The sequence below is a fragment of the Hemiscyllium ocellatum genome, chromosome 30 (genome assembly GCF_020745735.1).
Source record: "Hemiscyllium ocellatum isolate sHemOce1 chromosome 30, sHemOce1.pat.X.cur, whole genome shotgun sequence".
NCBI lineage: Eukaryota > Metazoa > Chordata > Chondrichthyes > Orectolobiformes > Hemiscylliidae > Hemiscyllium > Hemiscyllium ocellatum.
Genome location: NC_083430.1, coordinates 24,734,370 through 24,757,152, shown reverse-complemented (window position 1 = coordinate 24,757,152; position 22,783 = coordinate 24,734,370). Strand labels below are relative to the sequence as shown.

Genomic DNA, 22,783 nt, shown 5'->3' with positions numbered 1-22,783 from the left:
GAGGCACTGCTTACATTCAGTAAATAGCCATTGTCAGCATCTTCCAAACCCATGACCACTTCTATCTAGAAAGGCGAGGGCAGCACATACATGGGAACACCATTACCTTTCAGCTCCCCTCCAACCTCTCATCAATCTGATTAGGAAGTAAATTGCCTTTCCTTCATTTGCTGGTTCAAAGTCCTGAAATTCCCTCCCGAACAGCATTGTGGGTCTAGCTACAGCAAATGGACCGCAGCAGTTCATGAAGGCAACTCACTACAACCTTCTCAAAGGCAACTAAGAATGGGCAATAAATGCCAGCTAGCTAGAAATACCCATATGTCACAAATGAATAAAATAAATCCTTGCCTGTAGTACATTTTTTGTTTAAAAAAGAACACCAAAAATAAGATTTAGAAAGTTCCAAAGGAGTTTAATATTTTGGTAGGTAATAGGATCCTAATTCACCACTGTGATAAGCTACCTATTAGTAATTTTGTTAAAAATTCAGTATGTAGCACCCTTGGAACTCTGCAGGAGTTACTGAACAGGTTCATTATCTGTTTACTAACAGTCTGATCTCATTTCATAGACATACAATCACTAACGTAGAAAGCAAGAAATGTACATTTACTATCACACCTTGCGTTACAGTTTGGTTGTAAGGTGAAAAATGTAATACTGTTATTCTTTGATATTATTTTTAAAATTGATAATTCCCTAATTGAAGATATAATTTGTATTTGATAAAAATAAACAAGTTGTTTCTGAATGTACAGAAACATAGGACTCAGGATTGGTAAAATAATGTGTTTTGATTTATATCAGAGAGAATGGGAAAGATTGTTTGGGAAACATTTAACTGACAAATTTATCAGCCCAACAACACTGCTGAGGTTGTACACAAGAGAAACTCTCAAGTCTGGTGTTTCCAAATTTGAATTTTAGATAATTTAAAAAAAATAAAAAATCAAGCATAATCTAGCCAGTTACCTTTGAGAAGATTGTACGTATATTCTTTAAGAAAAACCAAAGAAACTGAATTTGGTAATGTTTGGAAGCATACAGTAAAGTTTGATTCCTGTTTTAAAGATATAATGCAGAAAGTGCTTGGAGAAACTCAGCAATTTTTGTTTGGGAGGTGGCGAGGCCCATTACCTCGTTACAGTGTTAAACCTCTTATGGATTTCACTGCCGCACCTCCTGAAAATTTATTAATATTAAATAAAGAATAGTTTAAAACAAATTTTTAAAAAGATATAATGCAAATGGGAGACCTTAGCCTTGAGGTATTATCACTTGATTGTTAATTCAGAAACTCAGCTAATGTTCTGGGGCAAAAACAGAAATTGCTGGAAAGCTCAGCAGGTCTGATGGTATCTATGGAGAGAAATCAGAATTAACATTTCAGATCAAGTGACTCTTCCTCAGAACTCCTGAGGAAGAGCAATTTCTCTTTTTGTTTCTGACTGACAGCATCTGCAGTTCTTTCAGTTTTTATTTAATATTCTGGAGACCTGATTTCAAATCCTGTCACAACACATGGTAGAATTTGAATTCAGTTTTAAAAATCTGGAATTAAGAATCTACTGTGATCCATTGTCAATTGTTGGAAAAACCCCATCTGGCTCACGACTGTCCTTCAGGGAAGGAGATCTGCCATCCTCAACTGGTCTAGCCTACATGTGACTCCTGATCCACAGCAATATTGTTGAGCCTCAATTCGGGATGGGCAATGAATACTGGTCTAGCTAGTGACACTCTCATCCTGTCAATGAATAATAAAAACGAAACACTTTGTAAAATAAAACTGGACTGTAAAATTTCTCCAGGCCTTCTATGTCAGACAGAATGGTAATTAATGAATGCCCACTTAGAGTAAAAGAGAAATGATAGGGAAAATATGACACAGCATCAAACAGGAATGTGAATAACTCATCTGAGGCGTAGTTTGATGGAATATATCAAGTGAAAGTGTGTATGAAATTAATTAATTAACCTCTTTCTCTTGGAGATGTTTGTGCCCTTACCCAATAAGCTTTCTTTTAAAAGAACTTTCAAAAGCTGATTGGGGGCAGTTGTTCACAGGTAAAGGGACAGCTGGAAAATGGGAAGCCTTCAGAAATGAGATCATGAGAGTCCAAAGACAGTATATTCCAGTTAGGGTGAAAGGAAAGGCTGGTATCTGTAGGGAATGCTGGGTGACTAAAGATATTGAGGGTTTGATTAAGAAAAAGAAGAAAGCATATGTCAGGTATAGACAAGATAGATCAAGTGAATCCTTAGAAGAGTATAATGGCAGCAGGAATATACTTAAGAGGAAATCAGGAGGGCAAAAAGGAGACATGAGATAGCTTTGGCAAATAGAATTAAGGAGAATCCAAAGGGTTTTTACAAATACATTAAGGACAAAATGGTAACCAGGGAGAGAACAGGACCCTCAAAGATCAGCAAGGCGGCCTTTGTCTGGAACTGCAGGAGATGGGGGAGATACTAAACAAGCATTTCGCATCAGTGTTTACTGTGGAGAAGGACATGGAAGGTATAGAATGTAAGGAAATAGATGGTGACATCTTGAAAAATGTCCATATTACAGAGGAGGAAGCGCTGGATGTCTTGAAACACATAAAAGTGGATAAATCTTCAGGACCTGATCAGGTGTACCCTAGAACTCTGTGAGAAGCTAGGGAAGTGATTGCTGGGCTCCTTGCTGAGATATTTGTATCATCGATAGTCACAGGTGAAAAGTCAGATGACTGGAAGTTGGCTAACATGGTGCCACTGTTTAAGAAGGGTGGGAAGGACAAGCCAGGGAACTATAGACCAGTGAGCCTGACGACAGTGTGGGGCAAGTTGTTGGAGGGAATCCTGAGGGACAGGATATACATGTATTTGAAAAGGTGAGGACTGATTAGGGATAGTCAACATGGCTTTATGCATGGGAAATCATGTTTCACAAACTTGATTGAGTTTTTTGAAGTAACAAAGAGGATTGATGAGGACAGAATGGCAGACGTGATTTATATGACTTTAGTAAGGCAATCACCTAGGTTCCCCATGGGAGACTGGTTAGCCAGGTTAAATCTCATGGAATACAGGGAGAACTAGCTATTTGGTAACAGAACTGGCTCAAAGATAGGAGACAGAGGGTGGTGGTGGAGGGTTGTTTTTCAGACCGTAGGCCTGTGACCAGTGGAGTGCCACAAGGATTGGTGCTGGGTCCACTACTTTTCATCAGTTATATAAATGATTTGGATGTGAGCATAAGAATAATCATTAGTAAGTTTGCAGATGACACCAAAATTGGAGGTTCGGTGGACAGCAAAGAAGGTTACCTCAGATTACAACAGGATCTTTATCAGTTGTGCCAATGGCCTGAGAAGTGGCAGATGGAGTTTAATTTAAATAAATGCGAGGTGCTGCATTTTGGGAAAGCGAATCTTAGCAGGGGCTATACACTTAATGGTAAGGTCCGAGGGAGTGTTGCTGAACAAACACATCTTGGAGTGTGGGTTCATAGCTCCTTGAAAGTAGAGTCACAAGCAAATAGGATAGTGAAGAAGGCATTTGGTATGCCTTCCTTTATTTGTCAGAATATTGAGTACGTTAGTTGGGGGGTCATATTGTGGCTGTACAGGACATTGGTTAGGCCACTTTTGGAATGTTGCATGCAGTCCTGGTCCCCATCCTATCTGAAAGATGTTGTGAAACCTGAAAGAGTTCAGAAAAAATTTCCAAGGATATTGCCAGGGTTGGAGGATTTAAGCTCTAGGGAAAGGTTTAATAGGCTGGGGCTGTTTTCCCTGGAGCATCGGAGGCTGATGGGTGACCTTATAGAGGTTTATAAAATCATGAAGGGCATGAATAGGATAAATAGACAAAGTTCCCTCCCTGGGGTGGGGGGGACCAGCAATGGAGGGCATAGGATTAGGGTGGGAGGGGAAAGATATAAAAGAGACCTATGGGGAAACCTTTTCACACAGAGCATGGTACGTACATGGAATAAGCTGCCAGAAGAAGTGGTGGGGGCGAGTACAATTGCAATATTTAAAAGGCATCTGGATGGGTATATGAATAGGAAGGGTTTGGAGGGATATGGGCCAGCTGCTGGCAGGTGGGACTAGATTGGGTTGGGATATCTGGTTGGCATGGACAAGTTGGACCGAAGGGTCTGTTTCCGTGCTGTACATCTCTCTGACTCTATGACTGTATAACTGAATTATATGGTTTGGCGGCTATCTGAAACATCGGGGAGAAAGTGAGGTCTGCAGATGCTGGAGATCAGAGCTGAAAATGTGTTGCTGGAAAAGCGCAGCAAGTCAGGCAGCATCCAAGGAACAGGAAATTTGACGTTTCAGGCATAAGCCCTTCATCAGGAAACATCGGAACAAAGTAGAGAAGATACATACATACCCCTCTCTCTAACTTTTGATCTTTTAATAAGCTCACCTGAAAGTCAAGAATATGTATTGGGATACTGGGATAAGCATTCAGAAGTGATTGATACATCTGAATTAACTGACATGAAGGAATTCATGGTGGACATGCACTAAAGAATGGGTCGTGTATATATATATATATATATATATAATATATCATTGTCCTGAAGAGTAAGGAAACACATTGATAAGACACTGATACATGATCCATCAAGTAACTTTAAAACAATCAAAATTATATTTACGAATGAGGATTAAAAAAATTGAATTTTGGGTTGGGACATTTTAGGGCTGGGGGAAGAATACATAAGAATTCACAGGGTGGGTAGAGGTGAAGGAAAAGCTGGAGAATCTGTTGCTGTACTTGAATGATCCGTAACCAGCTAAAGGTGAACCAAAGTCTTCAAAGGATGATGGCGCAGTTTCATAGAATGTGGGAGAACAGAAGGGGAAGGCTAATAACTCGATACAAGGAAAGAGGGAATTTAAAAAAGGGGGAAAACCTGTAGGAAAATGTTTGGCCCGTTTGGAATCCTACTGTTTGCTTCCAACCCACAAGACAAGCATGATAGCAAGTTAATAATTCCACTGTATTTTGTGTAAATATCTCCACACCCTCAGGCTATCTTTCAACACACCATCTCCCTTTTGTCTCTAAACCAGATCAATCCTAGATAGATCTATTAGCTTTACCTTAAGTTATCTGCAATATATAATCAAGAAATTTGGGAACCAAACTTGCACCTGAGAAATAAATAGTTTATTGAAAAATTAATTGTGAGAAGTCAAAAGGAGATTTCTTTTTCAAAGTGGGGGTGGGACAGTTGGAAATCAGGGTACCCTTTAAATCTTATTATCTTAGTATTCTATATTGAGATTCCCTGTGTGGCATGAGACTTCAAGTAACTGAGTTAAGTAGTAACATACCTTTTACCAGTGTAAACAAAAGAAGTACCGGGTGCTGCACATTCCTAATATGAGTGCAGTGTACTCTAAAATAAGAAGGATTTGTTCTTAGGATGAATGAAAATTGTCCTTCAAATGGAAGTGGGCAAGGGGCCAGTGGTCATCTGACATTATGGGTTGCTGTCATTGACCAAAAGGATTCAACAATTGATTGACATATTTTTCAGTTTCCAGAAATAGGATATTCACGTTCTCAGGTGCATAAATTGGTACTCATGGGGATGGAGGGGGTGAAGAGGCTCTTTATCAGGCAGTCCTCAGAGATCTGTCTTCTCCAGATGGAAGATGGACCAGATCAGGAGAAGGAAAACCCAGAGAAAAGTTCTCTAACACTTCAACTAGGGAGCAGAATACTGCCTCCATAGCTTCAATGAGAATGACATACTCCGCAGAATCAGCCTGTTTGTTCTCTGGTATTGGTGAACCATCCCTCAATGGTCAATTGTAGACTGTTTGTTGTTTAATTAACTAAAGTTTCATATCTGGACTGTTGCTTATAGAGACATATAACACGAAAATAGAACTTATGGTCCAATTCTTCCATCCCAACCAGGTTTCCTAAACGGAACTCATTCCATTTGCCTGCATTTGTCCCATATCCCTCTAAACCTTTCCTGTCCACATGCCTGTTCAAATGTCTTCTAAATGATGTAATTGTACTCTCCTCCACCACCTCCTCTGGCATTTCGTTCTAGTTATGCACCATGCTTTGTGTAAAAAAGTTGCCGTTCAAGTCCCTTTTAATTCTTTCCTCCCTCACCTTAAACCCATGCCCTCCAGTTTTAGACTCTCCTCCTCTGGGGGAAAAAGACCTTGACTATTCACCTTATTTATACTTGTCATGATTTCATAAACCTTTATAAGGTCATCCAGCCTCCTATGCTCTGGGTCCAAAGTCCCATCCTATCCAGCCTCTCTCTATAACTGTTGTTGTGGTTCTGTTCGCCGAGCTGGGAATTTGTGTTGCAGGCGTTTCTGTTGAAGCGCTTCACAGGAGGCTCCCAAGCACTGGGGATGTCACCTAGACAGGGGACGAAACGTCTGCAACACAAATTCCCAGCTCGGCGAACAGAAACACAACAATGAGCACCCGAGCTACAAATCTTCTCACAAACTTTGAATCTCTCTATAACTCTAACCAGTCCTGGCAACATCCTTGGAAGTCCTCTCTGTACCTTTTCCAGTTTAATAACATCTTTCCTACAGCAGAGTGACTAGAATTGCATACAGTTCTCCAAAAGTGGCCTTACAATGTCTTGTATAGCTGCAACATGACATCCAACTCCTATACCCAATGCTGTGACCAATGAAGGCAAGCGTGTCAAATGCCTGCTTCACCACTGTGTCTACCTGTGACACCACTTTAAAGGAACTGTGTACCTGCACTGCTATGTTTCTCTGGTCGACAACTATCCGGGGCTCTACCATTAACTGTGTAAGTCCTGCCCTGGTTTGTCTTAGAAAAACTCAACTGTCAGAAAATTGTGACCCATTGTCGACTGCCTATTTTAGTCAAATTTGGTCGCAAGTCCCCAAAATCAACAATACTATTTGTTAAGCTTAATTTTATGGCCAAAAATCTGTAACATATTTTACAACTTCCTCCAATTATTATTTTTGAAATTAACTGAATTCCACCTCCGTCGGATGGGTGGAAACCGTGCTTTAAAAAACTGGTGGAATTAAGGACTTTTAATTTTGAACGTCAACCTGCAAAATAAAGATAGTGTCTCTTTAATAGAGAAATGCATGTATGAAGAAACAATGGTAGGTGACCTCATGTGAATTCGGTTTATTTAATATAGCTACTTCCATGTTAGTAAAGTATTAAATAATGTATTCTAAATTTGTTACACCAGTGGAATAGTTTTGATGAGGGTATGTGAGTGAGTGGGTGGTTTTATTGAGGTAATGTTGTATGTTGTGTGAGTGGTCCTCCCTCAGCAGTGGCGCTGAGTGGAGCTGCCTACATTGTGACGCTGCTGATAGTCAGGCTGTTGCTCGGTGCCTGGCCGGAGACGCCATTGCTGTTTGAAAAGCGAAAGCTGCCCAAAGGCTGAAGGAGAAGTGCCATCCTCAAACAGGGCGGCTTCACTGCGCCGTTCTGGAGTTTTTAAACCTTCCCTGACAAGGGTCGAATAGGGTTAATTTCACTCAGACTCGAGGAGTAGGGGGGAGGGGGAGCGCGGAGGTCGGTGGGTTTCCTCAGAGCGCTCGGTCGTTGCCTTCCTGCCCTGCCCTCTCCTCTCCGCCCGTTTTGGTTTGAGCTCGGTGGCTGTGAGCGTGTGTTGGCGGATCATGGCGTGTGGGGCCACACTGAAACGAAGCGTCGAGTTTGACGCGCTGCTCAGCCCTCAGTCTCAGTCCCCGAAGCGGAGGCGGTGTATGCCTTTAACAGGCCCGGGCACTGGGACACCATCGCCCCAGAAGTACCTGAAGACCGAGGCGGCGGCCTTCGGCGGAGAGAGTTCCTCAGCCCATCGACTCACACCAGGTAAAACAACCAGCGGCGGAGCAATGGCAAAGCCAGACAATAGCAATGAAAGTGACGATTATTTTTGGTGTTAAAGGTGCAGCTTCCTGGGGAATTCGTTTAGTCTTTGTTTCGCAATCTGCTTCATTGCTGTTGGACCTTTTGGCAGCTCCACAACGAGAAGCTTGATAGGTTACCACCGTCAAACAGGCCCAATTTTGCACACTAAAGCTGGAAATCTCTTTTTTTAAACAGCCATCCGCTCAAAACGGCTGCCATTTTTTTTATAGCAGGAGGAAGGGTACTCGGCTGCTGTTAAATCTACTTTGGTCAATATTATCTTCTAATATATTAGTGTTTTATACTCTACAACCTGCCAGTTATTTTGTTTGGGAGGGGGAAAATCTCACCGAGGTCTCCCGAAAACCATGAAGGATTAATTGGCGGAAGTCTTTTTTTTTGTATTAAGGCTCGACTTTTGGATGTAACTTAATGTGTAAACGCAATTCTAATCCTATTCTTAATTGCTACTTCGATTTTTGCATTTCCAATCAGGTCTTTATCTTCTGTATTAGAGTGTATTTGTACAGCATTTTCAACTATTAGCCGTCTCAAATAAAGACGATCGTTCAGAATTGAAATCGTTTCTTGGCAATCTGCTTTTTTTTACTAAACATTATGCTCCGTGTTAGTTACATATCTAATGAAATAGAGACTTAAACGCGATCTATTTAATTTATAAAGTGTGTGGGAGGGTAGACTGGTAGCATTTATTTTTGGTGAACTATCTTCGGGTACATTGGTTTTTGAACAGATTTTGAAATCAAAATTTCTAGTGCATTAATAGAATTAAACTACAATTAAACATTTTAATGAATCACTGGTACATTTGGTTATTGTTTTGAAAATGATATTTTATATTTTAAGTGGATGTTTTATAAGCCAAAATCTGCAGTGAGTTGGACAATACACTCACTGACTAATGTTAGATTTCTATACTGTTATGTGTTTCACATGTTTGCAAAGTAAACTAAAGACAATTTACTTTTTATGAACATAGAATTTAAAGTGACGGTGCCAAGCTTCGTGGTTGTGCTTGTGTTGATTAGCTGCAAGATGCTGTGCTGCAGGGTATTTTGCCTTTGTAGTTTTAAATCTGCAACAAGCTCTCCTGATCTAATATGTACTGCAATCTGTGACTGTCTCTCAGGCTACAAAATTGAGAGAAGTGAATGTGAACCACTAATAGGCCATTTAGCTGATCACATCATTTTTTTTAGTGGACATAGCTGTCATCTTCCCACACCTCAAATAGGTGCTCAATCAGTTCAGAGTGATCTTTTATAGTTGGGGTGGAGAGGAGTATGTGAGGATTTAGCTTTAATGGAGCTGAACGTTTACTCTGACTGAATTGACTCTGCTTGATGCTGATACGAGTTATCTACGACAAAATTAATGTTTCTTAGAACTGGTAACCCTTCATAAACACTGTTTTTGCGATCTGTTCTGGAAAGAATGTAATTTAGATATTTTGCAAATATCACTTGAGAATCCGTGCATGCCAGTGCATTAAATGTTAATTGCATCACATTCATATATCAATTGGCATTTAGATATTTTTGAATCAGAGGTCATTCTCTTTACAGCCTATTTTTACCAGAGTCAAATAAACCAAGTTTTTTAAACATATGAAGTTTTGAGGCCTGTAAAGCCTCCAGCTTCAACAATGCTTAAAGCTTGACACCACCCAGGACACAGCAGCCTGTCTGGCACCTCTTCCAATGCTTGCAATAAACAGATGCACTGTAGAAATTCACCAAAGCTGCTTCGGTAAAACTTTACAAACCCGTGAGCACTATCATCTAAAACAGGAGTAGCAGATAGTTGGAGACGTCATCCATGTGTTCCTCTCCAAGCCACTCACCATCCTGAGTTGGAAATCTATCACCATTTCTTCAGTGTTGGGTCAAAATTCTGGAACTCTCTCCATAATGGCATTTTGGTAGACCTACAGTGCACAAACTGCAGTGGTTCAAGAAGCAACATACCATTATCTTGAGCAACTAGAGATGGGTGTCTTTGGCTGGGACAGCATTTATTGCCTAATAGTGAATTTTTAAAAAAATGTAATTGCTATTGCTTGCAGTTGAGATTGGAGGAAGAATTAGTGGTTCTGATTTGGGAGAGGGGTGGAACAGAAGCTTCAACAATCCCATAAACCTGTCCTATTGCATTTTATTCCATCTTGCAGGTTAAGATGTTTTCTATGCTTAATGCAGATTAATGTCATGAAGTATTATTGGTGATAGATTTGTATGCGAAGATTATTTTGGGTTTCAAATATTCATTTGAAGAAACAGCTTTTAAAATTTCATAGTTTCAGTGTTACTTATCATGGAAGATTTTGCTCCATTTGTTTCCTTTTGGCACAGTTACATTTTTTTTGACTTCAGAGGGTCAAGCACCTGATTTTGAGAAGTGTGTGTGTGTATATATATATATACACACACACACACACACACACACACACACTTTTCAAGATCACATTGCCTACCTAGTTACTTCATAGTTTCATCTTTCAAAATTAAAATCCCCATGCTGGTGGAAAAATCAGATTTTATAAAGATGGGAGAAGATGGTGATGTAGTGGTAATATCACTGGACCAGTAAATCCAGACCCTTAGGCTAAATTTATAGAGACTTCGGTTTGAATCCTGCAATGACAGATGAAATTTGAATTCGATAATGAGGTGGAATTAAATTGCCTAATGGCGTGACTGCTTAATTGTCATTAAAAATCCATCTCATTCATGATTTATCCTTTAGGGAAGGAAGTCTGCTATTTTTACTTGGTCTTACCAACATGTGAACCCAAACCTCCAGCAATGTGGATGACTGTTACTGCCCTCTGGGAAATAAATGCTGACTTGCCAGTGATGTCCGGGGGCGATAGGGTAAAATGCTATATCAGTGACTTGTAGTATCAAACTGACTAAAATTATTTTCTTCTAATTTATTAGACATGATCATTATAGGCCTATGAAGCACCATGCTGTACTGGTTTTCAGTTTTCATCCATTCAGAAATTCAGCAGCACAGCAAGAGGCCATTTGGTGTATCATGTGTACTGCAGGAAAGATCCATCTGATTTAATCCTATTTCAGCACTTAATTTGTATGATATATGGCACTTCACGTGTATGTACAAGCATTTTGAATTGAGGTGATTTATATCTTCACTGTGTTGCTATTATAAAAACCTTCAAGAAGAGAATATGGAAAATTAAAGTTCATGGTAACAGCAGTATTATGCATAAACAGGTCCTTTTGTGTGTCTCGTTTTACACTTGTCTTCAATGACTTAAATGAGAGAAGTGAGGATAAATTTTTGAAGAAAGTATCTTGTGGAGAAGACAGAATGATATAAGTTGAATGAGTACCATAAACCTGGCAGAGTATAATAAAAGGAAAATATTAAATTTTGGCAAGAAGAATTAAAAAGTCCAGTATTACTTGAAAGGAGAATGATTGCAGAATTGAGTTGCAAAAGGATTCAGTTCTGGGTGCATCATTCTCAAAATTGGTATGCATATATATCACATAATCAAGAAGGCTAATGGGATGTATTCCTTAGAATTGAAGAAAAGTAAGGATGTTTTATGTTTTGTTTGCACTGGGCATTGAGATCGGATCTCAAGTTGTCTCTGTAGTTTTGGTCTCCTTATTTACAGAAGGATGCAAATGCATTGGTGGTAATTCAGAGGAGGTTTACTGGATTGGTAGCTCGAATGGGTGGGCAGACTGATTTCTTCCACTGGCATGAAGAAGAATAAGAGATGACTTGATTTGAAGTATAATAGATTAATAATCTTCTTGTAGCACAGTGGTAGTGTCCCTGCCTCTGAGCTAAGAGTTCAAATCCCACCTGCACTGGAGATGCATGAAAACATGTCTACGCAGCTTTATTAAAATAACTGTAAAATCAAAAATAGCTTTGACGAGGCTATTCCTGTTCTGAATAGGTCCAGAGCTAGGAGGGAATCACACTTTAAAATTAGTAGTTGTATTTTTAAGATTCCAGATGATGAGAAATTTTTAAGAGGATCTCTCCACTTTACAAGGTGCTGGAAATGGCATTTCGATCTCCTTGTCTACATCTGCCTTAAATATTCAACATGTATTGGTAGATGTTCTAAATTCCCAACAATCAGTCATGATCTTATTGAATGGCAGAGCAGAGTCAATGGGCTGAATTTCAACTTCTAATTCATGCATTTGTATTACTGGGTTGAAAACTCATCTTGAAATTCTTGAATAAACCAATATGGGACAATTCTAACAGGAGTATAATTCATTTGAAACACCTGCATGAATAATAATGCCAGCTATAGGGCTCCTGTGGCAAAGTGATGGTGTTCTTAACTCTGAACCAAGAGTCCTGGGTTCATATCTCTCCTACTCCCAGAGGCAGCATTTCATCTCTAAACAGGTTGAGAAAATATCTCCCATGTCCTTGTGTTGCCCCTAAAGAAGAGTGCTGAGATAATCTCTCTGAAACTTTATATTGTTTTGAAGTAAATCTGTTAATGGTTCAAAAAGATTTAAATGGATAGAAATTGGAGAGTAAAAGATCCTAGATTTACTTTGCATAAAAAAATTACTCTTTGTAAATTAATATTGGAAAAATATCCTTAAGCTAATTAATTGGGAGTGTTTCCTCTCTGTCTTGTATTAGCCATTTTGGATGAGTAAATTAATTTGGAAAGGATATATTATGGTGGTCTTTTTGAGGTCCCTTAAGCTCCCTTCAGCTTGCAGGATGCTGATGACTTTCCTGCTTAAACATTGTTACTAGGTATTTTTCCTGAGCGGTTGGTCAATTTGTGAAATTTTTGTCTAACTTCTGGGGATGCTCTCAGTTGTGATAAAAATTGTGCTCTGCTCAGGTGAAGCCATATTGCTCAGCAACATTTGAGGCATTTGGATGAGTATATGAATAGGAAGGATTTGGAGGGATATGGGCCATGTGCTGACAGATGGGACTAGATTGGGTTGGGATATCTGGTCGGGTTGGACTGATGTTGTACATCTGACTCTGTTTCAATGAAAGTTTGCACCTTTTTAATATCATTATGGCGGAAGACTTAGTCTGGCCACCTCTCTCTGTGAACTAAATATTTATTTGTTTAGAGGATATATACTGTGTGGTAGAGAAATGTGGAACTTGCCTACTTCCATTTTTAAAAAAAATGTAGTGTTTGCGCATAGTAGGTAAATGTAGATCTGAACCTTTTTTTTTAAAAAGAACCAAAAGATTGCAACCAGATTCATTTCAGAATTTTAGGATGAGCGATTTTTGATTAATTTGAAGTTTATTGTGCTCTCCTTCAGGTTTTTCTCTTTTGGTTCTTTGTACTTTTTATTTTCTAATCAACTTGTTCAGAGATGTTATCATACATCTGGAGCCTAGGCCTTAAACCTGGGCCTTCTGGTCCAGAGTTCGGGACACTACCAATGCACCTCAAGCGCCGTTACAAATTTTGAGTCTATTGTTTTAACCATTTGGCCCACAGCCAAAGCCCCTTTAGTATTCAAATAATTTTGGAACAAGGATAGACCAATAAACTTTTTGAGCTTGTTCTGCCATTTAGTTATGTAGTGACCAGGTTCTCCGGTCTACGTTTGTTCTTGCTCTCTTCACAAGAAATTAGTAGTCTGAAGTCCGACATTTAAATTACAAAAATCTGAAATTTGGATGTTATGGTAATGTTGCTTGTAATTTCAATGGTAAGTTTTTTTTAAAGTTTGTAGATTAAAATTTATTTATCTACAGTATCAAAACCCTTTTACATCATTTTGGTTTGGATCAATTCTTGGTATTCTAAAATAGAGAATACAGCTCATTGTGAACTGTCCTGTCTTTAATAGAACACTTTCAACACTAATGTAATTTTGTTGAATTTACACTGTATTCCTAGTTATACAGCATGGAAACAGATGCTTTGGTTCAACTTTCTCTCAAACTAAACAAGTCCCACTTTGCGTGAGTTTCTTAGGAGTGTGTCTTGGATCCAACCAACATTAGCTGCTTCGTCAATGATCTTCCTTCCATTGTAAGGTCAGAAGTTGGGATAATTGTGCATTTCACATTCAGCATCATTTGTGACTCTTAAAATGCTGAAGCAGTCCATATTCAAATTGAAAAAGATCTGGATAATATACAGGCTTGGACATTTATGCCACACAACTGCTAAGCATTGACCATCTCTAATAAGACACTCCTCCCAAAATTAATAGTCTTTGCAGTTTTGGGCACCAGATTCCAAACTATATTCCAGTTGTGGCTCTGTTGGGACAAAGGATAACTTCCATTTTTTGAATTTCAATTTTCTCATTGGTGACCAAGATCCTTTTTGGCCTGTTCTGATTTCTATTGCCATGGTTGAGCTTTGGTTTTTGTTTGCTTGCACACCTGAATACTTTCATTTCTCTGCTCCTAATCGTTTGCCTTCAGAATTTGTCAGTCATGGAGCCCATGTGGTGAACTATCTATTGTAGTTTTGAAAACTTAGAAACACCGAACAAGAGTATTGAGCCAGAAAAGCCTATTGGTTCATTGAACATGATCATAGCTGTTTAAGCACTACAGTATCTTTATCCACATATCCCCATAACCCCTTACCCCACTGGTAACCCACAAGGTTTCAATTTCCACTTTGAATATACTTAAATACAAAATTTTCACAACTCCCTGGAGTTTCAAAAGATTCACCTCCCTCTGAGTAAAGAAACATGTCACCTCAGTCCTAAGTGGCCAATTCTCGTCAAGTTCAGGCCAAAAGCAACATCTTGCTTTCATTTACCCTGTCATCTCTTTATTTTTTTCTTGACATATTATGTAAGTTTTAATGAGATCGTCTGTCAACTCCAGAGAATATAGACTGTTTACCCAGTCTTTATTCATTGGATAAGTTTGTCATTCCAGGAACAACTCACTGATTTTCATTGTGCTGCCTCCGTGGCAATAATATCCTGACTGAGATCAGGCCAAAATTGTATATAGTAGTCCAGATGCAGACTAGGAGGTCAAGCAGCATCAGGAGAGCCATTGTTTCTGGCAGGACCCATCATCAGGACTGAAGGGTCCTGCCTGAAATGTCAACTGTCTTGCTATTCTGATGCTGTTTGACCTGCTGTGCTTTATTTTTTCAGCTCCACATTCTATTGACTCTGACTTTGAAGCATCTGCAGTCCTCGCTATCTCCAGGTGGAATTTAATCAAACTCCTATATAATTGAAACAAGACTTTTCTACTCCTCTACTCAAATCCTCACTTGATTAAAGATTAGCATTCCATTAGCCTTTATTATTGTTGCTGCACCTGTGTTTTAGCCTTCAGTGCATAATTAAGGGCACCCAAGTCCCATTGCACATCTACACTTTCCAATCTCTCTCCAATTAAGAACTGTTCTGCCTACCAAAGTGTGTAACCTTAACTTTTCTACATCATATTTCACCTGCCATGTTCTTGCCTAATTACTAAGCCTGAGCAAATCCTCATGAAGCCATTTTTTATCTTTCAATCAAATTTTGAAATATTACATTTGGTCCCATGTCCAAATCATTGATTATATATTGTAAACAGTAGCAGCCAAGTACTAATCCTTGCAGTACCCCATTAGTAATTGTGTGCCAATGTGAGAATGACCCATTTATTCCTTACTGTTTTTGTCTTTTAGTCAATCTTTGGTTGTCTCCTATCCCATGTGCTTTAATCTTCTTGTGGGGGTTGGGGGGAGGGGAGGGGTGTTCTTATTAAAGCCTTCTGAAAATTCAAATGTAATACTTCCTTAGACTTTCCTTTTGTCATTTTTGTTACAAATCTCCTCAAACAACTTCAACTTTATGAAACATGTTTTTCCATTGGCAAATCCATGCTGTCTAAGCATCCATTTGTCACATCCTTGTGATTATAATAGGGAAAATGCCATAATCTGATTTAAGGCTGATGGGTTGATAGTTATGTCTGTATTTTACATATCCTTAATCATTTTGTAAATACTGGGATGACATTTGCAAGCACTCAACCAGAAAGAATCATTCCAGAAATTAATCACCTTCCAAAATTGCACTGACTCTGTTTGGTCGCACCTTTTTAAGGCTCTGGTTATATGGACTTGCCAACTTTCAGCTCCTTAAATATTTCAGTGCAACCTCCTTACTAATACTGACTTTCTTCAATTCCTAGTCCTAGAATCATCTTATAGGAAGGATGTTGTGGAACTTGAAAGGGTTCAGAAAAGATTTACAAGGGTGGTGTCACGCTTGGAAGATTTGAGCTATCGGAATAGGCTGGGGCTGTTTTCCCTGGAGAGTTGGAGGCTGAGGGCTGACCTGAGAGGCTTATAAAATAATGAGGGGTATGGATGGAGTAAGTAAACAACATCTTTCCTTTTGGATGGGCAAGTTCACAACTAGAAGGCAGAGATTTAAGGTGAAAAGGGATAGATATAAAAGGGACCTCAGGGGCAACTTTTTCATGCAGAGGATGGTGTGTGTATGGATTGAGCTGCTTGAGGAAGTGATGGAAGCTGGTGCAATTATAACACTTTTTTAAATGACATCTGGATGGGTAAGGAAAGTTTTTAGAGGCTTATGGGCCAAATGCTATTAGTTTGTCTATGGCTCTTCAATATCTTGGTTTCTAATTTATTTGAATTTCCAAATGTGCTATTAAACACTTCCTTCAATGAAAGTAAAAACCTGATCTAAAAACTTAAAGTAGAAGACCCAGTCTAGATTCTGATGAATGGATATCACCTGATACATGCTGCCAATTGGAGAGTGCACTCTTACACTTTCAACTCCTTCCTCATCAGTTCCTGATCCAATTTGCAAGGTTGCCTGCAGTCTTATGTGCATTATTTTCTTAAATCTAATTTGTGAAATATTATCATGTTGTCAATACAGAATACATCAATAAGCAATCTCAATATTACTTGATTTGCTTTTCAGAACTTAATGGTAGTTATTTGATTATCTACTTATCCAGATCCTTGGTTATTCTATCTTTGCTTACAGTTTCTTTTACACAATTTGTTCCTGTAGTTTGATCGCACTTATGATCCTGTAGTTGCCGAACTTTTTTTTTGTCACTTTTCAAATTTATAGTGTTATGGATCAGACTAAACCTCCTAAAATATATTTAGAAGATAACCTAGACTTTTTTCTGATTTTAAAGGCAACTGCCAGGGTTTACATTCCAGATGCAATTTGCTTGGTCAAGCTACCAATCTTGGAAGCAAAACACACTTTATTCATATACTATAGTTAATGCAAATGAAATATGAAATTGGAATAACTTAATTCTCTTGGAAATCTTTACAGAATAAAAGATTATTTAACTACTAAACAGTCACTGTTCCATAGAAATTCCACAAAAGCACCCTTGTTACACCTTCCCTGGTCTTTTCGAAAAAGAGCCATAAATATACAAAGATGGTTTTTAAAAATGAAACCTTTAATCTTGTGCTATTATTACATTATTATTCAATGCATTAGGTACAAGTTCTCTTGAGTCCTTTTCAGTCTGTTTTTCCCGCCACCGAATGCCTCCATCATCATCAAAGTCACAGCTGCACATCAGCAACTTTGTTTATTATCCTGGCACATGTATAATTTTCAAACTGTCATCTCCTCCTTCTCTCCCCCCTTCCCCCGCGAACCCCCCCCCGACGCACAAAACACAGTGACACAGTATAGTTTTACCTCCATCTCTTTTTATTCTGGGCCCTAGAGGGAGAGAGAACGATCGCCCATGTGCACAAAGACATGTGTCCTCAGTTTTCTCTGGAACAGCAGTTTCTCAATGAACTATGTAGTGCCTTTACAGGGTGGAGCATCCAACTAAGTCAACATACAAGTTAATTGAGTGGCTGTTACAATCAAGGTGTCAATAGCAGAGACCAAGCCCTTTACTGTTACTAGAATGAATGTTCTTAACCTTCTTAACTGGATTCATAGAATGGATACTCTACTTTTCCCCTTGTTAGGTGACCTTGCATACTGAATGCTTCCAATAATGACTGATTTTGCACCTTGTTAACCCATCACCCTTGCCTCCAGCACCCCATCGTTAACTGCAAGTTCTTATCTGATCTGAATCATGCTCAGCTGAACATCTTGTTTCACAAAACTCAGAGCTTATCTCTTTCCCTGTCTGCTTATATCCTTTGCACATTCTCAAAACCGAATGGCTGCACTAATAAGCTGCATCTAAAGAATCTGCTATTCTTACCTTTTATTTTTCCAAAAATATTAAGGGGTTATGATCAGTGTGTACATTTGTCTTAGACACAACAGGCAATATGAAATGTTGCAGCGCCAGTACCAAACTCAAGTCTCCTTAATTGTGAAATATTTCCTTGATTAAGTTTTCTGGAAAAATATCCCATACTTTCTATCTTGGCATAGTCTTACAAGAGTACATCACCAACACTCACATCAAGAGTCACCTTGAATGACTTTGTGTAATGAGGTGTGGCTAACACTGGAGCAGTGGTTAACACAGCTTTCAGTGTTTCAAATTGCTTTGACATTCCTCTATCCATTGAAATTTTCTGCATTTCAACAATCAATGGAGCAACCACACTACTAAAATTCAGCATGAACTTCTGATTTAAAAAAAAACTTACTCATAGGAATCATAGTACTTTCCTCTTCATTGATGGTATAGGAAACTTGCCAGTACCCTTGTTTTCACAACACATAGGGCCATCATTCCATGTCTGTCATGGCCCAGGAGCGTGACTTGGGCTTTTATGAACTCACTCGGCCAGATGTGCCTTCCTCCTGAAGTTGATTTGAGTAATTCTGAAAGATGCTCCAAGTATTACTTCCACGTATGACTAAAATTCACCAGCTTATCATGTACACCACAAGTGGGTAATTCCAAAATGGCTTTATTGGTTAGCCTTTGAAATGTCTGGTCCAATTTATATACTAAATGGCATAATTTTAAACTGGTACAGTCACGAAAGCAAAAATTTCTTTTTTTTTCTTTCGGAAGAAAGTACCTCCCAGTATCTTCTAAGTCCACCTTAGAAATATAAGTTACTTGTTCCATCTTCTCAAGACCGTCTTCCAATATAAATCGGGTTTTGTAACTGCATTGACCTTGTGATAGTTCACACAATTGTTGGATACCATCCAATTTTGGCATGATTTGTTGCAACTCACTTTGATTACATTGTCTTTGAGCGTGCGTTCAGTTACTTTTTAAACCTGTGCCAACCTTTTAGAGGGTTAAGTTTATAAAGATATTGCTTAATTGGAACAGCATTTCCCCTATTTACATCATGCATACTCAGATTAGCACTTCCCAGCTTATTCCCATATATCTCCCCATGTGTTTTTAATAATTCTTTTTCAGGTCATTTCAATTTTTTTTCTCTGGAAGGTAGCTCAATTTACCTCAATTTTTGAGACCTTACTAATTTGTCCAACTTATTTTGAGGAATGTCCATATTGGGATCATTTGAATGTAATTGTTTTGTAACCAGTAACACACACACACACTCCTTTTTTGCTTTTCTTCCCTATCAAAATACATTTGAACATATTCACATTACACACTGAGATTTCTTCTTATCTGATGTTATTATCAGGAAAAACTCACCTCGCTCCATTTCGTGTCAATTTGATAAGGCCCACTAAACCTTGTCTTTAAAGGTTCACCTACTCCTGGGAGTAACGTTAGCACTTTATTCAAAAATTTGCGAGTGGAGATATTTGCTCTCTTGTCTGCTTCCTGTTTCATCTCTCAAAAGCAGGCCATTCAGCCCATCAATTCCATGCTGACTCACCAAATAGCATCCCAGCCAGACTCATCCCCCTACCCTATACCTGTAACCCATTTCCTGTGGCCAGTTCACCAACCTATGCATCCGTGGACACTATGGGCAAGTTAGCATGGCCAATCCACCTAACCTGCACGTTTCTGGATTTTAGGAGGAAACCAGAACACCCACAGGAAATTCATGCAAATGGGGAGAGAATGTGCAAACTCTACACACACACAGGCACCTGAATCTGGAATCAAACCTGGGGCCCTGGCACTATGAAGCAGCAGTGCTAACCACTGTGCCACCATGCTGCCCATGAATTACCAGTAGGTGGTCATTTAGGTGTAAGGAAAACTTGAGTCAAAATACAAAAACATTTTTACTGGCCTGGATTACATAAGGATGGAGTTGAATTTTGCCAGACACTTCATTTCATGTCAGGTAATTGGAAAACCTCAGGCACTGTATGGATTCTATGATTCTATCCGTTTCATCTCCTTTCGATAACCCACCGGTTATACAATTTAATGAACTTCCGCCCATTTTTCATTTGCCTGAATGTGGTGATCACCGTATCCTCAACAAGACTTCATTTTTAAGGTAGTAACATTCTGGGATATACTCAGATTCTTCTATGTATGCTTTTTGGTGCAATTGCTTTAGTTTTTTTTTGTTGTGATTCAACTAGTTTCAACTCTGAACTAAAAATATTTTGTCCACTAACTCTTTTTTTTTTTTTTTTTCTCAACCATTTGAGCGAACATCATTTCTGGTAAATTGAACTTCACCTTCCTTTCCTTTTTACTCCTTGATATCTCCTCCTGATTCAACTTGTGACTTTGTGACTGCTGACCCATGGTCAGGAAAATTCTCCAAGATAAGGGTGGTGTGTGTAGAATGAGCTGCCAGAGAAAGTGGTGGAGGCTGGTACAAATTAGAGCATTTAAAAGGCATCTGGATGAGTATATGAATAGGAAGGATTTTGAGGGATAAGGGCCAGGTGCTGGCAAATGGGACTAGATTAGGTAGAATATCTAATCGGCCTGGACGAGTTGGACCGAAGGTTCTATTTCCATGCTGTGCATCTGACTCTCTATACTTTCTGTAACACCTTTTTTAATTGCCAGTTTCAACCACAATAGGCATCACTGCCATCTGTGATCCAGCTAAATCATTATCAAGGATAAAATGTATTTCTGGAATTGAATTTCTTTAGTACTCCAATCACTCCACCACCTGTCACTGGATTCTCCAACCTCCTTTTATATAATGGTACACTGCTCTTCTCACTAAAAGTTTAACATATTACACTCTTTCTGGCATTACTTATTCTGAATTACATATCTGCTCATCTCTCTCCAAAAATTGTCTTGCTCCCGTATCTCTCGATTTTAATTTCTTTACTTGCTCCTTCTGGCATACATGAGTAGACTTTATTCACACAAGTAAATTCTTCAAAGAAATCTGGCATTTTTTTTCTTAACCAACCCCCGATCAGGTTGTGCATTCTTTTGCAGCTTTTTACCTTCCACCCTGCTTTCCTTTACCACTTAAACAAAACTCACTGGCTTCTCCTGCTCTCCCACATCCCATCTTCCAAGTGCTTTTTTCCAAATCATTAACATGGTGACTTCATGTGGCCTATTTTATTGCAGTGAAACCACCTGGGCTTTTTTTACTTCTCTTTCCACCTCAAGGGTTTTTTTTTTAACTTTGTGGTAAGCTGTCTTTTACTATCTTCAATGTGATCTCCTTTTCCTTTACCTCATAAGGATATTTCTATTCCTCACTGATTGAAATTGATATTGGAAGCCAGACTTTGATTTGTGAACCTACTTATAATCATCTGCCATTTTGGTTGCTAATCCTTTTTGCAGTGTTAACTTCCACGAGGTCTCACTACCTCAAGAAGTGAATTTTTGAACTACTCCAGAATAATTCTCTCTCTAAAAGTGTCATATATTTGGTCTATTTTCAGTGGCCTTCTCTACTTATCAAATGGCTTTGTTTGTACATTTGACCAGGTTCCCTCCTTTTTAGATTTCTAAAATGTCTGTAGGCTTCTGCTACTGGCTCATAAGCACTTAAGATAGCATTTTTCACTTCACTTTACTACTTAGATACCTCCTCTAGTGCTGCAAATACCCCACAACTCTACCAACCAACTTTGTATGGATGAACACCCACATTGTCACCGACCATTATTTAGCCACTTTCTGAAATTAAATGAAAAAGGCTTCTACAGTCACCTTGTCCAACTTAGGCAATGCCTGGACATATTTAAACAGATCCCCACCAGATCTTTTGCTGTGATGAAATTGCTGTCCACTGTCCTTATCACTATTCCTAACTTTCACCTCTGCTTCTGCCACTGGGGCCATTCTTTTCCTTTTTTCTTTTTCCTCTGCTTTTAATTGAAACGGTTTCCTTTTCTTTTGCATCTAACACACAGAATCTTTGGACATGGCTAAAATTCAAATGGCATTCCTGGAAATTGTAAATGGTGCACGATTGCCACAATTATTTCCCCTTTCCTTAGACACTGACAATCCTAACTTCAGCTTGTTTACCAATTCCGAAAGCTTTGTCTTACTCATTTTCTGTAAATCTCCCAAGTGACTTCTCCCACCCCCAGAAAACTCTGACTGAAAGAACCTTTTAATACACAAGACACACCCTATTTAAACCAACTGAGTTCAACACCTGAAAGGAGAACACCAACAAGCCTTGCTTAATGCCTTTTGAGTCGAATAATTCTCAACACAACCTGGAATTAGAAATTTTGATCCTGAAAAAGAGCCTGAATTTGTTATCGGTCAGTCCCAACTTCCTTAAAACCTATTAAGATAACCTAGATTCTAACTGTTCCTATTTTAAAGGGTGCCAGGCATTGCATTCCAGATATAACTCAATTGGTCACACTACCAGTCTTGAAGCAAAACCTACTTTAATAATATACTATAGTGAAAAGACAACAAAAGAAAGAAGAAATTGGAATAACAACTCTGTTGGAAAACTTTACAAAATAATAGATTATTTTACAACTAAAACAATAACTGTTCCAATACTGTAACACCCCAC

General features: G+C 38.8%; 1 protein-coding gene across 1 annotated transcript in view; it reads left to right on the top strand.

Moving 5' to 3' along the window:
• Positions 1–7,381: 7,381 nt before the first annotated feature.
• The window catches only part of akirin1 (akirin 1), a 36,499-nt gene continuing 21,097 nt past the window's right edge, over positions 7,382–22,783 (top strand). The window contains exon 1 of the mRNA XM_060847241.1: positions 7,382–7,881. Within this exon, the coding sequence (XP_060703224.1) occupies positions 7,686–7,881 (196 nt within the window). The 5' untranslated portion in view covers positions 7,382–7,685. The remainder of the gene's footprint in view (positions 7,882–22,783) is intronic.